This window comes from Babylonia areolata, chromosome 24, assembly GCF_041734735.1.
Source record: "Babylonia areolata isolate BAREFJ2019XMU chromosome 24, ASM4173473v1, whole genome shotgun sequence".
NCBI lineage: Eukaryota > Metazoa > Mollusca > Gastropoda > Neogastropoda > Buccinidae > Babylonia > Babylonia areolata.
The window spans coordinates 15,021,925-15,039,424 of NC_134899.1; the positions used below are offsets into that span (position 1 = coordinate 15,021,925).

General features: G+C 44.4%; 1 protein-coding gene across 1 annotated transcript in view; it reads left to right on the forward strand.

Annotated features, from left to right (window-relative positions):
• Positions 1-3,707: 3,707 nt before the first annotated feature.
• Positions 3,708-17,500, forward strand: part of LOC143298934 (zeta-sarcoglycan-like) — a 28,135-nt gene continuing 14,342 nt past the window's right edge. Inside the window, exons 1-2 of the mRNA XM_076611967.1 lie at positions 3,708-5,127; positions 14,319-14,511. Coding sequence (XP_076468082.1) covers positions 14,371-14,511 — 141 coding nt within the window. The 5' untranslated portion in view covers positions 3,708-5,127; positions 14,319-14,370. The remainder of the gene's footprint in view (positions 5,128-14,318; positions 14,512-17,500) is intronic.

The following is a 17,500-nucleotide window of genomic DNA, read 5'->3' on the forward strand; positions in this document are numbered from 1 at the left end:
GGCTTTACTTGGCTTATGCCCCCGTCAGTGCCTTCGAAAGCGTGTGTTTTGGGCCGGCCGGGAGTACAGCTGTTGCTTCTCACCCTCTTTCTCCAGCATGGGGAAGTCACAAGACCCGGAACACGTGCTCTGATCATTCTATTTACCGCCCCGTGCCAGGGCACAGTACCATCCAAGGTTGTGTGTGTGTGTGTGTGTGTGTGTGTGTGTGTGTGTGTGTGTGTGTGTGTGTGAGTGTGAAATAACTCAGAACTCAGAACTCATTTAATTGTCGTAAAACCCATCATAGTAATTACGGACACTATAAACTAAACACAACAAGCAAACAGGCAAATTTCAAAAAGTAAAAGCAATAAGAATATTCCATAAGACATAGTCATGGACTGCGAACTTTAAAGCATTCATATATGTATTCTGCCAGTTCTGGTTGGAAATAATTTTGTGGCAACAGAGAACTCGGCCTTCGGATTATTGTGTTGCTAGTGCTATCTGGCCAATGATTCGAAGACTGGGAATTAACTGTCACAAGTAGGCGAAATCTCAAGCCGGTCAGAGTACACACTACACTTGTCCAGAAAATGCAGTTCATCCTCTATAACTCCACATGCTTTACACAGCCGGTCTTTCCTACTTAAGTTGTAGTGACGTCCTCGCGAGTCAATTTAAAGTTCATGTGCACTTATTCGCAATCGACATAGTGCTCCTCTGTGTTTAGTGTTTTTGCAGTTGATCAGGTAAGCGGGTTGTAATGTATAAGTGTTTGCAATTTTGCAATAAAAGGAGAGCCTTGAAATGGTCCCGTTCTTTCTGCTGTTCCAATATTGAACATATTTATCCTGTACAGTAGTTTATTCATGACAGAATATTTTAGTCGCTTAATGTTGAGTGTGCCTTGGTTCTCCCACACGTGGGAGAATCCAATTGAAACCAGTATCCTTTTGATAAAAATTAAGCCAAGGAACTTTTCCAACGAATTCATCGATAACATATCATCATATGCTTGCTCAAATAGCTATCTTCTTTTGATTCTATGATGTGTACCCAGAATGAGATGACCTGACACACTGCGGTCAGACGGAAATGTGGTATCTGCCCAGCTCTGCCAGGACTGGTAACTTAATTGATCTTTTGTGTACGCCCATTAAGCTCCTACAGAAGCTGACATGTACATTTTCTGATGGGCATTTTGCGGAGAGAAAGGCATCAAATTGGTTAAACAGCATACGGGGCGTGGAGAAGTTTGTCGCAGTTTGATTGAATGGAAACCACACCTCAGCGCCGTAACTGAGAATTGGGGTGACTAAAGTGTCAAACAGTTGCGTCATTACATCCATTTTTACTTCTTTCCCTCGCACACTGCGTTTCAGAGCATGCGCTGCTTTTCTTGTTTGGCGAAGTGGTCTTCAGCAAGGTGAAAATTTCCACTCTTATGAAAAATAACTCCCAAGTATTTGTATCTATCCGTCGTTTCGATGCAGTTATCGCCACACTAGTGAAAAGAGCACTGGTATTTTGAGGTCGTTTTTTTTGTGAAAATTACGACTTTTGTTATGTCCCTGTTGATTTTAAGCCCCCATTGCAGACAGTATTCATGTAGCTGGTCTAGTTTGTTTTGCAGTCCTACTTTTGTTGTCGAGAGCATCACAATGTCATCCGCATATAACAGATAAGGGATTTGAGTCTTGGTTGTTTCGTTGAGGTGTCATCGTGTATATATTCTCTTATGTCATTTATGAAAATATTAAATAGCGTGGGGCTAATAACATTTCCCTGAAGCACTCCCTTTTTCACTGCGATAGAATCTGTAAACCCATCGCCGTTTGATTTACCACATACAGTTGAATTTTGGTACATCTCTTTTATAATGTGGAAACATTTTCAACAAAACAGCTGTAGAGACGCCCATTTCTTTATTTATGGTGTTGTTAATTATCTTTTTCAGGATGAATATGTGATCAGTGGTTCTAGAATGCCTTCTGAAACCAGCCTGCTCTTTTATTAGTAACTCGTTTTGTTTCAATTCTTCTGTTGATAACTTCTGTGTGTGTGTGTGTGTGTGTGTGTGTGTGTGTGTGTGTGTGTGCGTGCGTGTGTGTGTATGTGTGTGTGTGTGTGTGTGTGTGTGTGTGCCACTGACTGGTGTGTGTGTGTATGTGTGTGTGTGCGTGCGTGCGTGTGTGTGTGTGTGTGTGTGTGCGCGCGCGCGCCAATGTGTGTGTGTGTGCGCCTTGAGACTGAGACAGAGAGAGAGAGAGCCAGAGAGAGAGAGAGAGAGAATGTGTGTGTATATGTGTGTGCGTGTGTGTGTATGTGTGTGTGTATGTGTGTGTGTGTGTGAGAGAGAGAGAGAGAGAGAGAGAGAGAGAGCCGAGAGAGAGAGAGAGAGAGAGAGAGAGAGCAGAGAGAGAGATTGTGTTGATTGTGAAACGCGAAACTCGGAACTGACGAATCCGAGTAGGAAGACGAACTGTTTTAATATTTCAAATTAGGACTGACGGAGCTCTTAGGGGGGAGACAGCTGATATTGCTGCTGACTAGTCGAAGATGGGCCTCAAACCTTTCAGTGAAAATCACTGCAACTGAGTACGGACTCAGTCAGAAGCCGGAAGAAAAAAGACTGAGTAATTGAATCACAGAATCTGGAACACAGGATTTGAAACAGACTGCAAACACCAGCAACTCGGTAGAACACAAACACGCTACTAAGCCGTACTGATAAAATTTCACAATTCAAAACTGAAAAATACATTTTCGACAAAGAAAATAATCCTGTTCCGTCTTGTGAGAAACACCAGCAAGACACTGAAGAGAAATCTCAGTGAACACCCTTAAGAATCCGTGTTGATCCTTCAGTTGTTAAGTTGACACATTATTTTTCATTACCGTTTCCTCGGTGATTGATCATGTTACAACATTAGTATCGGCATAGTTAATTGAAAGTATTTTTATCCTGTGCGTCTTTTAGATACTTTTATATTCTGATTCTACAAAGTAGCGAAAACTAAAGGGGTCACGTCAAGAGTAAAACCTGATACAACCGTGTGTGTGTGTGTGTGTGTGTGTGTGTGTGTGTGTGTGTGTGTGTGTGTGTGTGTGCGTGCCCAACTGATCGCGCGCCTGTTTGTGTGTTTTTGGAGGTTACAGTCTCTCTTCTCTCCTCTGATCCAGTGCCGGGTTCTACGGGTGGAATGGAGTGGGTGGGGAAGGACGTGGAAGAGGAAAGAGTGGAAGCGGAGGGAGAGAGAGAGAGAGAGAGAGAGAGAGAGAGAGTGGAGGGGTCGCCGAGGTTTTTAACCCCACTCTCTTCCATTTATTTGACGAGGAAAGGGAGTTATATCAGGTTGGAGAACCGACAGGGACTGGGAAGCCATGTTTTTTTTTTCTTTTTCTTTTTTTCTCTGTTCAATGCCTGGTTTCTGTGTAAACTCAATTCACGCCCCCCTGTTTCACCTGTGCTTGCGGACTGGGACTCCCCAATAAACACAGCCAGGCCGCAGCGTGTGGAAAATGGAGCACGCCGCAGCGCCGCCTGTCGGCACCAGCAGGGGTAGCCCACCCATCACCCACTCTACCTTCACCCTCATCCTCACACTCCCCTCCTTCCCTTCACAACACTTACACCCCCACCCTCACCCCCCGCGCCCTCCCCTGTTCCTCCGTGGCAGTGCCAAAGGAAGGGGGTTTGTTCTGGTGGGCAGGCAGGAGAGCTGAGCAACCGACTGGAGACTGTGACTCCATTATTTGTATTGGTTGAGTCTGGCTATTGGGTGTTTGGTTTCCTTGATACAGTTAACACATGCTGCATTCTGGACTGTAAACCGAGCCATTGTCTGCCACCACCTCGCTCCCTGCTCCGAGATGACAAACGGGCAGAAAGATGGAGAGTGGGGTGGGGGCTGCTCGGCTCGCACTCCGGCACCAGCTGATACCCATCTGGAAAACGTGGAATGAAGGCTTTTATGCCATGCCTCGCTGCTCTGTCTGCCGCTCTCTCTCTGTCTCTCTCTCTGTGTCCGTCTCTCCCCCACACCCAACAGGGAAACTGCGTGCAAGAGAAGGCCAGCTAGCTACACACACACGTCAAGCAACATGTATGGCGGATTCAGGGAAGTTGTAGCTGGCGAATATCGGACAGCCTCTTGAACTGAATCTTGTCTTGTGTACATTGAAACCGTGTATGAAGGATTATTTGGTGTGTTTATTTACCAACGCAAGCTGGGCTTTAGAGTGATGAGTGCATGGACGAACTTCTCACAGGCATGTCCTGATTTTATTTATGCCGAAGATGGGAGAGAAAGTGCGCGAGCTGTTTGAAGAGTGAAGCGTTAGCGCAGAGTACTTATAAGTAGCGTTTGTGACCATTCGACGATTGATTATTGAAGGGTCGGGTTTGAGTCTTCAAAGCATGTGTAGTAGCTTAAAGGTACAGAATCAGAAGGTGCTGTGTACGAAAAACGCGCCATCCCCACGCAGCTTCAAGTGCCAGCCAGGTGAAGAGATAAACTAGTGCAGCCACCACCGCTGCTGCATTCTGAGCTTTTGGATTCTTGTAGCTGTGCATCAAAACCACTGCAAACTGTTCTGATGTTTTCCACGGTTCTGAGGCTGTTTTCATAATCCGGCGGTGCCGTGTCATCGTTTGTGTTGTAAAAGAAAATATTGAAAGTTCAAAAAACAAATTGATCAGCAGGCCTGTTGTGCGTACATTTTCGTGGTGCTGGAATTCCAGAAGAGAAAGGAGAAACTACTGGTTTCACGCACTCGCAACAGAGTGTACCTCCGGGGAAAAAAATCACCTGTGTTTGTGTGTGCACGAGCACCTGGGCATCCCTGTGTCTGTGACGTAGGTACATACTCAACAGCAGACGATTTCCGGTCCATCCCCAATCACTTCCCGTTTGTGGCAGGCGGCCAAACCTCCATTCAGTGACCGCAGCCACGCAGTCAGTGGCCCGTGAAGGGAGGCGTTGCAGCCCGTGAAACCAGCGAAGTGTGAAAGGGGAAGGTGATGACTGGGCACCCAGTTAATAGCCTTTTACCTATCGACTAATCACCGCTGTGCCGGGACTCGGTGTCGATTCAGAAGATAAGTAAGGGGCTGTGACATCTGACCTACTTCCAGCTCACGTGAGTTCCGTTTAAAATCATTTCTTTTGCTTGCGAAAAACGTGCTGTTGGTTTAGGTGGGAGTGGGGTTAAAGGAGGGACGGAAATTTGTCAAACTATATTGGCCGCATATGCATATATGTCATGTATTTATTCAGCAATCATAAAATATTTGTATTGGTTGTGCATGTAAAAATAATTTCTTGCTCCAGAAGTCACACTCCTGTTTACTAAAATGCTATGCCCTTGCCCTCCCTCCCATCAGCTACACTCCTCTTTTGTAACAGTAATATGAATTCTGTGATATTCCTCTGCACTATGATTTGCATGCACATACCTTCTTCCAGCTAATACATTCCATGATACATGTACATTCCTTCCTCTTTGATCACATTCCCTAAGCAGTGGTATATTGATTACTTGCATAAATCTTTCTGCTGTTGTCACATTCCTATAGGTTATAAGTATGTTTCTTCCCCTAATTGTCCCATTGCTGTTCATTGTATGCACTGACTTTCCCTCCCCGTTCAAACTCATCCCTCATGGTTACCTGCATATTCCTTCCCCTGGCACTTGCAGTCATATTCTTTGTGGTGATGCAGACGACTTTCTCCGGCAGTTATAACCTTGATTATATATGCTCATGCCTTCAGTGCTCAACATTATTATACTGTTTACAGCCAGGCATATTCCTACCCACGACCATCACATTTCTATTGATTACACGCAATTCCTTCTTCCAGCAATCACACTTCTGTTGGTTTTAAAATCATATGCACATTCCTTCAGAAATGATTTCCGATTGATTACATGCACATTCCTCCTTAAAACAATCATTTTCCTATTCCCTCTGTGCATATTCCTGTCTCCAAAAGTACTATTCCTCTTGGCTGTGGTCATATTTGTTTCCATTCATTATAATCGTATTACCTGTTATGCTATTCTCTTTTTGTTGATAAAAATGCTCTTCCTTGTTTTTTAAGAACAAGATGTATAATCTTACTCCTTTCCCCCCAGTAATCTTCTTTCACCATCTCTTGACAACTAGGAGGGAAAAAGCTTGCCTTCACGAGAATTTTCAGCTAAACAGAACTGTACATAGAATAAACAGGACAATCACATCAATTGTTTTACGGGAACAAAAAGAAAACCACGCGGGTTCGTGTTTGAGACCACCTTGATCTGTGACGTCGGTTTACAACGCGGCCAACCGTTTTAGGATGTGGTTTATTGTTCTTTGAAGTTCCTCCCTCTCATCCCCTCCCTTCATACCTCCGCCCCCGTAGCTCCCCCGAAGAGAAGAGGTACAAGGTGTACAGTCTGTACCTGCCTGACAGAGGATCCGCTGTGTGAATCCCTGCCCTGAATCCGCCCCTCCCTGTTTCGTCTCACACAATAACGTGCGTTTCCTGGGCAGTGTGTTGTGCCAGACAGATAAGCTGTGATGGCGGCACAGAGAGAGAGAGAGAGAGAGAGAGAGAGAGAGAGGGTGGCAGACAAAGAGAGAGACAGAGACAGACGGACAGAGAAAGTCCAAACTAGACACAGTATGGCCAGAAGGCGAGAGAGAAGGCCACTGGTTCCTTTGGAATGCCGAAACGAGAGAGAGAATCAGGGAGGCTGCGCTGCTCATAAGTGTGTGTGTGTGTGTGTGTGTGTGTGGTGTGTGTGTGTGTGTGTGTGTGTGTGTGTTCATTCTTCAGATTAGCGTCTTTTCACTTCAAGTAGAAAATCTCTGACTAGAAAAAATGTGCTCGTTAGACACTAAGACAGTTTGTTGCGTACGTGTGTGAGTGCGTCTGCGTGCGTTCGTTCGTACGTTCGTGCATCGTGTGACAAAATCTCTGCACTGATAGATGTGCTGCGTGTACGTCCATTAATCTTCCATGCCGCATAGTGTAGCTGTTTCTCCGGCTCATTAGATATCAGTGATGGAGTGGGGCAAGGGGGCGGGCACTCTGCTTGCTCTGTACGCCACTCACATGGCACCTGCATGCAAGGTCTCTCACGAGGGTGTCTGGTATCCTGAGCACCCCCCACCCCCCACCCCTCTGCCCTCCTTCTCCGCCCCTCAGTTTGGAAATTTGGGAAAAAAAAGTCTCAAGCACTTTTAGTGTGACTACTCTTCTTCGAATCAAGTAATTGTTTTACGAGGAAGCGCACTTGCGTGCGTGCGTGCGTGCGTGCGTGCGTGCGAGAGAGAGAGAGAGAGAGAGAGAGAGAGAGAGAGAGAGAATGTGTGTATGTGTGTGCGTGTGTGTGTGAGAGAGAGAGAGAGAGAGGAGGGGGGCGTACGTGCGTTTGTGTAAATCGGTGAATTTTTACAAGCAACATGATTTTATTTTGAAGTGGAAGAAAAGACGAGTATGTGGAATTATCTCGTTTGGTACCTCTTTCTCTCTTTCTCAGTCTGAGCTCTCCCTATCTTTTCTTTTGATTAACAAAATCTGCCAGTCTGGGTTTCTTTCTGTTCTGTTTCACAGGAAAAAGACTGGACAGGAAAAAAAAGAACAAAAAACAAAACAAAACAAAACAAAACAAAAAAAACAAACAAAAACAAACAGCAAAAAACCCCAACAAACTAACCACCAAAAACAAAAAAACCCAACAAACAAGAAATAACAGGGAAATGGACAGTGATAGAAAGGAGGAATTATCTGGTGCAGAAACTGCACTGAGATGGATTAAGTGTTGAATTGCACGGTCTGTTTATCCGTGTGGTCCTTTCATATTTTTACTTCATGTCTTCATACTTCCCCTTTTCATTCTGTCCTCCCTCAAGGTTTCGTATCACTTCGTTAATTCTCCCCCGACTTTCCTTCATTCACCCGTTGTCTCTTTCCCACCGTTCTTCCTTCCAATTCTCTTTGCGCTCCCGCCCCCCCCCCCCCCCCCCCCCCCCTCTGCTCAGATACTCTGTCTGAAGGGTGCCTGAGGCTTTACCACATTCGTTACGACGACCCGAGGATGCCAGACGTATAATGGACTATGTGTGCCTTGGTCTTGCAGATGCCAGTCTGACTGTTGCCAGCTCTGATGCCAATTTGTCTGGTATCTGTGCCTGGTTGGGGTAGTTTCATAATATACGAGGAAATCTACTTCGTTCGTGGGCTGCGTGATTCCCACGTTCACTCGTATTTACGAGTAGGTTTTTACGTGTATGACCGTTTTTACCCCTACCATGTAGGCAGTCATACCTTTTCGAGAGGGTGCATGTTGGCCATGTTCTTGTTTTCTTAACCCACCGAGCGTTGACATGAATTACGGGATCTTTAAAGTGAGTATTTGATCTCAGGCACTAGCAGATCTGCACATCCATTGACATGGGAGATCGGAATATTCTCCTTCCCTTACTCACCAGGCTCCGTGACCTCAAAGTCCAACGGTTTAACCACTCGGCTGTTGCGCTCATCATGTTCGGGGAAATTAAACCAGATTCAAGTTACTTGTAAGTGGATGTATGATTTGGTATTGTATGCTATGAGAAGATCCGATTAATTTCGTTTGAGTGTGCGCGACTTTCACTCGCGAATCAGATAGGTCCTGGCGTCGTGAAGAACAAAAAGAACATGAACACTGAGAAGTCACGTGCGTACGCATGCGAACCACCTCCACCTCTTTCCCTACACAGGTACATACGTTTCAAAAGCGAACTGTTATAACGCAGTGTGAAATTCTGTGGAAAAGTTGCTGCATGTTTCAACTGTTGCTGATTAGTGCCGAACTGTTGTTAAATACCTGACAAAGACAGACACAGAAACACACGACCACACACACACACACACACACACACACACACACACACACACACACACACACACACACACACACACACACACACACACACACACACACACACACACACTGTCTCCCTCTCTCTCTCTCTCTCTCACACACACACACACTGTCATAAACACTGTCACACACACACACACACACACACACACACACACACACAACTCATACACAATTACACACACACACACACCACCACCCGTCCACAGAAATGTTAAATAAACAACAACAACAATAGCAAAACAAAGCACATGTGGATCCAGAAAGAGCATGCATATGTGTTTCGGAAGACAGACATACAGAGAGAGAGAGAGAGAGAGAGAGAGAGAGAGAGAGAGAGAGAGATAGGGGGTGGCAGACAAAGAAAGAGACAGAGACAGACGGACAGAGAAAGTCCAAACTAGAAACAGTATGCCCAGAAGGCGAGAGAGAAGGCCACTGGTTCCTTTGGAATGCCGAAACGTGTGGATTTTGGCGCTGTGTTGAAGTTGTGACCCCACAGTTCTTCTAACGCACTGACAAGCTGTAACACAGCTGTAACCCTGACACAAGTGTCTGTCCAACACAAAGGCCCCATACACAAACCTAACCTGTAACACAAAGATATTCTCCAACGCTAGGATATGGACCAACACAAAATATACATACCCAACATTACTACAGCATGTGACACAAAAAACAAGCTCGAACAAAAGACAGGATATGATACAGATATAGGTCCAAGTAAAAAACACAAAGACAGGATTTAACACGAACACAGACTGACACAATACGCTCTGACACAAAATCAGGATGTTCCACAAACATGTATACATAGGGTCTAACAGACACAGACTCCAGCACAATAGATCCCAACACAATTAAAAAGATTATACTCTTGCACAAATTTATGCAAGATATAACGCAAATATCTGCCCTGACTCAAAGACCGGATCTAAAACCAACTTAACCTCTAACAAAACTATAAGATCTAACAGAAATACAGGCTGTAGTGCTATAGACGCGGCACTGACAAAGAAGGTGAACTCTGACACAAAGACAGGCTGGGACAGAGAATGTTCTGATACAAAGACGTGGTATTATACAAAGACAGACTGAAACACATGGTTATACGACAAACATAAGTCCCGAGGCAAGAACTGGCACGAAAAAAAGAAGAAGAAGAAAAAAAAAGGACAGTCACTAACGGAAAGATAGGTTCAAACAAAAGGCAGGCGCTAATACGAACACGTATAATATTAGCATAAAGATAGCGTGTGAAGCAAGGAACCTGCACAAAAGACTGGCTCTAAAGACACAAAGACACGAGAAGGCGTACTCCAGCATTCTTACAGAGAGGCTCCAGTAAACACAGAAATAGGCTCTGACGAACACAAAGGACCACTATAATGGGAAAGTATTTGGATATTACGGAAGTTTCAGAGGAGATTTGTTCGGGATTCACAGTCATTTTCTAGCAAATTAGTTTGTGTCTAAATATCAGACAGGAATTACAAAATGATGTTATTGTGTGGTATATTGGAAAATTGCAATCATTTTTTTTACATAGAAACTTTGACAGCAATTTTCAAAGAGAAAATATGATTTGAATATACCTCATAGTTACCTTGTGTGTCCGATTCAGTTCAGATGTTGCAGCCACAAATTACCTCTCCAGAGTGGTAAATGTCAGAATATTCCACGTGAATTACGTATTTGTCGTTAGTGAATTGCGGTGTGAATGGACCTAAATTCATTTTTGCATGGAATACGCCAACTATTCGGAATAAGTCCATTCCAAATGAATACTTAAATCCGGAACCAGTTTTTAATTTTTGCAGTTTGCTGAAAGCAAGGAGGAAAGTGTGTCTTAAAGTAGGGTAATTCATCAAAATAGGAAAGGTTACGAATGAAGATATGAGTGTTTGTTTATCGGTTTTCATCACCAATTTCATGCACTTTCATCGCTGTTTAATTTTTGAATTTTGTTGTAAAACATGTGATGTTATTTCATATCCTCAAGGGGTCAAAGGATGAAATATTCTTGATTCTTGAGTTATTTACAAACATACAAAGGCACATGGTCGAAACATTGGTACTCTTTTTCAAGCGCCTCTTTCAGCGAAACTGCAAATTACCAACTTCTGTGTCTGAAACAAATTCTTGGTAAAGCTTGCCTGCAGGGTTAGGTAGAGGATGTGCTGTTTCTTTCTTTCTTTTTTAAAAATTTTTTTTACCCCCACTCCTTTCTGCTTGATCTACTTTTGCCCCCTCTCTTCCTGCTAATTTGTCGGACTTCGAACACACGTTCACAGTGAAAGCTAATCCGGCAGCTATGTTTAGCTGCTATGGATTATGGATGTGTGTGTGTGTGTGTGTGTGTGTGTGTGAAATCAAACCCACAGAACATCGTCAGCGTAGTGCCAGCACTCCTGCGATAAATTGCCAAGACCTTGATGGACTCGTGAAGTCCACACACATAGCTGGTTACCACTGGCAGAGAAGTTTTAATTTATCCTTGTTCATTATTACTTACAACGGAATGCTGGGTAACCATTCTTTCAAAACTCTCCGACCGTGAGGGCCACATCTGCATACTGTTTACCAGTTATAGACAACTTGAGGAAGAAAGAAAAACGTTCAAAGGGAAAAACAAAACGACAACGTTGAATGTGTGCGCTCGAAAATAAGGGGAGAGGGCGGGGTCGCAGGAAGTAGGAGAAGAAGTTAAGTGCGAAAGGTGCGACCAGGGAGTCTATACGACGTCTACTCTCTTTGGGGCGACTGACAAAACAATGTAGACAGGGCCTAAGTTTGGATGCCAAGGAGGGTTTTTCCCCCCTACTGCACGGACCCTGTATAATTTGTGTCTCAACATACATCTTAGTGGGGTTTTCTGACGACGGAAAGCTACAGCTGCCCAGAGTAAACAACGTGGGCGCTTCAGCTCGCACAGTCATCAGGGACGTGAGTTCTTGGCGAGTTGGTGGAGGAGTATAGTAGTGCATGGTTTTCGCGAGGGCAATGGGTAGTGGGAGGAGGGGGGGAGAGTAATGGTGGTGGAGGTGTGTGTGTGTGTGTGTGGGGGGGGGGGGGTTGAGGCGGGGGGCGGGAGGCCCGGGGGGGAGGGCCGGGGGGGGGGGGTGCGCGGGGGGGTACTTGCCCAGGATGACGGCATGCAGGGTTAGGTTGAGGGGGAGTTCAGCACTGTGCTTACTGCTTCTAAAGGTTAATTTGGAGTTTCTCGAGAAGAAAAACCTGCTTTAAATCAAATCATCTGTCATGGTGTGTGTGTGTGTGTGTGTGTGTGTGTGTGTGTGTGTGTGTGTGTGTGTGTGTGTGTGTGTGTGCTTGTAAACAACAGAATACTAAAGCGAACAATCATCTTTTTTTTATGTGTCTGTATGTCTGTGAACAAAACAGATCGCTGTACTGTGTGTTATATGTATTGTACCATATCGTTTTGTGTCGTGCTGTTGTGTGCAGTCATCGTAAGATTTTTTTGAGCGAGCACGTCTGCAGGGTACAGCACAGTAGTCCCAATCCTTTCCTTTATACTTCTGATGAAGTTGGTGGAAGTTTACGAAAGAGAAGACATGTGTGTTTGTGTGTGTGTGTGTGTGTGTGTGTGTGTGTGTGTGTGTGTGTGTGTGTTGTGTTGTGTTGTGTTGTGTTGTGTTGTGTTGTGTGTGTGTGTGTGTGTGTGTGTGTGTGCGCGCGCGTGCATCAACTGAATTCTGAAAAACCACAGGATCATTGTCAGTACAGTACAACAGAAACCAGAGCATCGTTCCAATTGTTGTTTAACCTCGACCCCATTATGAGTTTGACCATGCCAAAAGTCAAACATCTGTTTTGGTGTGTATATATTTTACCAATATAGGATCTAGGATGCTATGTATATTTTATCCATGCGCCCCCAAGTTTTTTTTTAAAAAGATAATTTTAATGAAAGCTACTTTAACTTGGCTTTGACATAACGTCATTTATGGGAAAGAAACGCATTTGATAGCACTGGTGCTTAAAAAAATGCTCACAAACTGAATGTCTTGCTTAATTGAAGGGAGAGAACAGAAGGTCATACTTGATATGACATCAGGCGTCTCGTCTTTTCTTCAATCAGTATTAATTTTAACAAAGCTATTGAAAAATCGCTTCACTCAATCATAACTTATTTTTCATTTCACGCAACAATTATAAAAGAAAGACAGTCAATCAATCAATCCAAAAAAAAGAAAAAAAAAAAGTTAATGACAATAGCCCCCCAACAAACACCCCCCCAGAAAAAACACAAAACAAAAACAAACAAACCAACAACAAACATGAACGATTATAGAACAAGTTTATTTTAAGAGGCACAAACTGTATATATGGATAACAGAATTATATGTCGTCATAATTCTAATGTAAGTGCTTCAGTCTTGAATTGATTTTAAAAAAAGGGGCCTGGGGAAAAAAGAAGAAGAAGGAGCAAAAGTCCAGACGCATCACCAGCGCTGACATTTCACCGAAATCCAACAGTCCCCTCAGTAACTGAAGTTCCTAGACACGTGTCTTGGCGTAGATATTAAGCGGATAGGGACGGAATTACATTTAACCTTAAACCAAAAGGTAATGTTATTATAATATTTAATTTTGACTGTATGTGCAGGTAAACTATTCAGTTTGCCTCAGCAAAAAATAATATTAATAGTGATAATAGTTTTTGCGTTGAAATGCTACAGTTTTCACGCTCTGTCACATGCACGTGAGTGTGTTTTTACGTGCATGGCATCATGTTTGTGTAACCCCGCCATTAAGGCAGCCGTACCCCGTTTTCCGGAGTAAGGCTGGGTGTTTGCTGTTCAAAGGCAACGATTTTCATGATATGATGTCCTTTCGTTGTGCAGAGGAAGGTGATGTGCGTGCTTTTAAAAGGTGATGATAGTTAATTGAATCATGTCCTTGTATTGTTTTGAAATAGCGGGGCGTATGTTGTTAAAATGACATTTCATTATATCATGTCCTTGTACAGAATAAGTGGGGTGTATGCTGTTAAAATGACATTTCATTATATCATGCCCTTGTATAGTACAGAATAAGTGTGGTATATGCTGTTAAAATGACATTTCATTGTACCATGTCCTTGTACAGAATAAGTGTGGTGTATGCTGTTAAAATGACATTTCATTGTACCATGTCCTTGCACAGAATAAGTTGGGTGTATGCTGTTAAAATGACATTTCATTATACCATGTTCTTGTATAGAATAAGTGGGGTGTATGCTGTTAAAATGACATTTCATTTTACCATGTCCTTGTACAGAATAAGTGGGTTGTATGCTGTTAAAAGTCAATGACATTTCATGACATCATGCTCTTATAGTATTTGTACTGAATGAATGGGGTGTGTGCTGTTGAAATGACAGTTCATGATCATCACGTCCTTTCACTGTGCAGACTAAGGCGGGGGCGGCGAGGCGGGAGGACGCCGTGGGGGTGGGGGTTGAGGATGGACATCCCCAGTCAGCCGGTGGGGGTGTACGGGTGGAGGAAGCGGTGTCTGTACTCCCTGGTGGTGGTACTGTTGGTCATGGTCATCATCAACCTGGCCCTCACCGTCTGGATCCTCAGGGTCATGGACTTCTCCATTGTGAGTAGTCACCCGGGGTAACTCTTCCTGCCCTTCTTTGTTTTATTATTCCCCCTTCTTTCTCCATTGTGAGTAGTCACCCGGGGTAACTCTTCCTGCCCTTCCTTGTTTTATTATTCCCCCTTCTTTCTCCCTGGAGAGTTGTCACCCGGGGTAACCCTTCCTGCCCCTCTTTGTTTTATTATTCCCCCTTCTTTCTCCATGGAGAGTTGTCACCCGGGGTAACCCTTCCTGCCCCTCTTTGTTTTATTATTCCCCCTTCTTTCTCCATTGTGAGTAGTCACCCGGGGTAACCCTTCCTGCCCCTCTTTGTTTTATTATTCCCCCTTCTTTCTCCATTGTGAGTAGTCACCCGGGGTAACCCTTCCTGCCCCTCTTTGTTTTATTATTCCCCCTTCTTTCTCCATGGAGAGTTGTCACCCGGGGTAACCCTTCCTGCCCCTCTTTGTTTTATTATTCCCCCTTCTTTCTCCATGGAGAGTTGTCACCCGGGGTAACCCTTCCTGCCCCTCTTTGTTTTATTATTCCCCCTTCTTTCTGCATGGAGAGTTGTCACCAAGGTGCAAGCATGGTTTTCTATTCTTGCTTTAACCCCATCACCGTTGAACCTTGGTGAACGGAGACCAGTGTCTCGCATGAATTTTGATGCAGGATTTCAATTTTATTTGCTAGCGTGGTCATCTTTGTGTGACTATGTGTGTATACATATGTATGTGTACATAACTACATGCATGTATATGAATGTGTATTGTGTGTGCTTGTGTTTATGTAAGTTTGTGCCTGCCTATGTGTGCGTATGTGTTAGGATAGCTGTTAGATACATATGTATGTTAAAATGTATGTATGCAGCGTGTGTGTGTGTGCGTGCGTGTGTGCGTGCGTGCGTGTGTGTGTGTGTGTGTGTGTGTGTGTGTGTGTGTGTGTGTGTGTGTGTGTGTGTGTGTGTGTGTGTAGTCACATTTTGGTGTGTCTATAGATGGTGTGTGTAACATAGATATAATGTTTTATGTTAACCAAAGCGTTTTTGTAAAGCACCTAGAGCAGATTTCTGGATAGTGTGCTATATAAGTATCCATTATTATTATTATTATTATCATCTTTGCTGGACAAACTGCAACCCCAAGAGATAAAATAATGGTCACCTGAGATGATAGGCCTTCACTCGTCATCAGTAGTCAAGGAGTTAAAGGCCCGCGAGACAGGCGTAGATGTACATGAATGGAATGTGACAGCACAGCATCCTCTATGGCACTTTCTTACTTAAGGATGTTGAAGTACGATTTTCCTGCAAGCTTTGTTCCTTGTGGTTGTGTCTTCGACATCTCTGTCTGCTCAGAGCGGCCAGTTAGTGTGGTCATGAACTATCTCACGTTTGTCGATGTCGATGTCGATGTTAATCGGGTTGTTGGGGTTTCCGACAGGACTGATGTTACATTTGCTTTACAGTTACACGAAACTGCGTCAACAAGGTAGGCTACAGACGCTGGGAACGCTGATGCTTTTTTTTTTGTTTTTTTTCCCCCGTACATTATCAGTTGTGTCTTTAATTTGATAAAACACACACTGTTAACACACACACACACACACACACACACACACACACACACACACACACACACACACACACACACACACACACACAAACACACACACACACCTCTTTTCCTGCCTCTCCCGTCCCCCCATCCCCATCCCCCCCCCATTAACTGCAGCTAACTGACAAATAGTATACCTACCTCTGACACACGTTTTGTCAGTTCTACTTCGCTTCCACCCCTCCACCCCTCTCTTCACACCACCCCGATGAACCCAGATAATAGGAAGCAGGCGAAGCGCCAAGCCCCCCCCCCCCCCCCCCCCCGCACTCTCCCCCACCCTTCCCCCCTCCACTCCTCCACCACCGCACTCTCTTTTCTTTTATTATTTGGCTTTCCTTCATCCCCCAGTAAGTCACCCTCGCTGCATGCAGCACACAGCAAAGGCAGCCTGCAACTTGGCGCAAAGAGGGTGGATATAGGCTCTTTGCTTCACGTGCACTGGATGCTGAAGAAGTCAGTCAGCAAGCAGGTCTTTTTTCTCGTTCACAGCAGGCACTTCACCTTCAAAGGGGCTTTCTGTATTCTTCCTGCCTGTTCTGTCTGTCTGTGTGTCGTATCTGACCGCCGGTCTGTCGGTATGTCTGTCTCTCTGCCTGGCAAAACAATAACCTGTTGTGCCGTTTATATGCGCTGTTTGTCCCGCATAATTTTTTTTATTTTTATTTTGGGCTCGGTGAAAGTGTGCAATGATAATATTATATAGCTATATAGTCGTTTCATTTGAAGTGGATGCAGGTGCGAGCGATTAGACTTATATACAGACACTCGCACACATGCACGCAAGCGCACACACATACACACTAGTCAGTGCTATACGTGTACAGACAGACATATAGGCACGCACGCATATGCGCTTTCGCGCGCGTGCACTTGGGCTCGCAAACACACACACACACACACATACACACACACACACATACACACATGCTGCTATTCTACAATTATATTGCTGTAGAATACGGACTTCAGCCTTATCTGATCTACCCTAGGAAGAATGAACGAAGCATTGTCACGTAGAAACTTCGTGGAAGTACAACATGATTTCCGTATAGAAAGAGGAAGATAGTTATACTGATACAAAAGATGTCCCAAATCTCAGAAAATGACAAGCACACACAGAGACATACACCCAGAAATACATACAAGCACACACAAGTTCACGCAAACGCGCGCACACACACACACACACACACACACACACACACACACACACACACACACACACACACACACACACACACACACACACACACTCACATACACGCACGCACGCACACACACAGGCACTCGTGCTCGCAACAACACCCACCCACCCACATTTTCTCTGTAACACACACACACACACACACGCACACAAACACACACACACACACACACACAAACACACACAG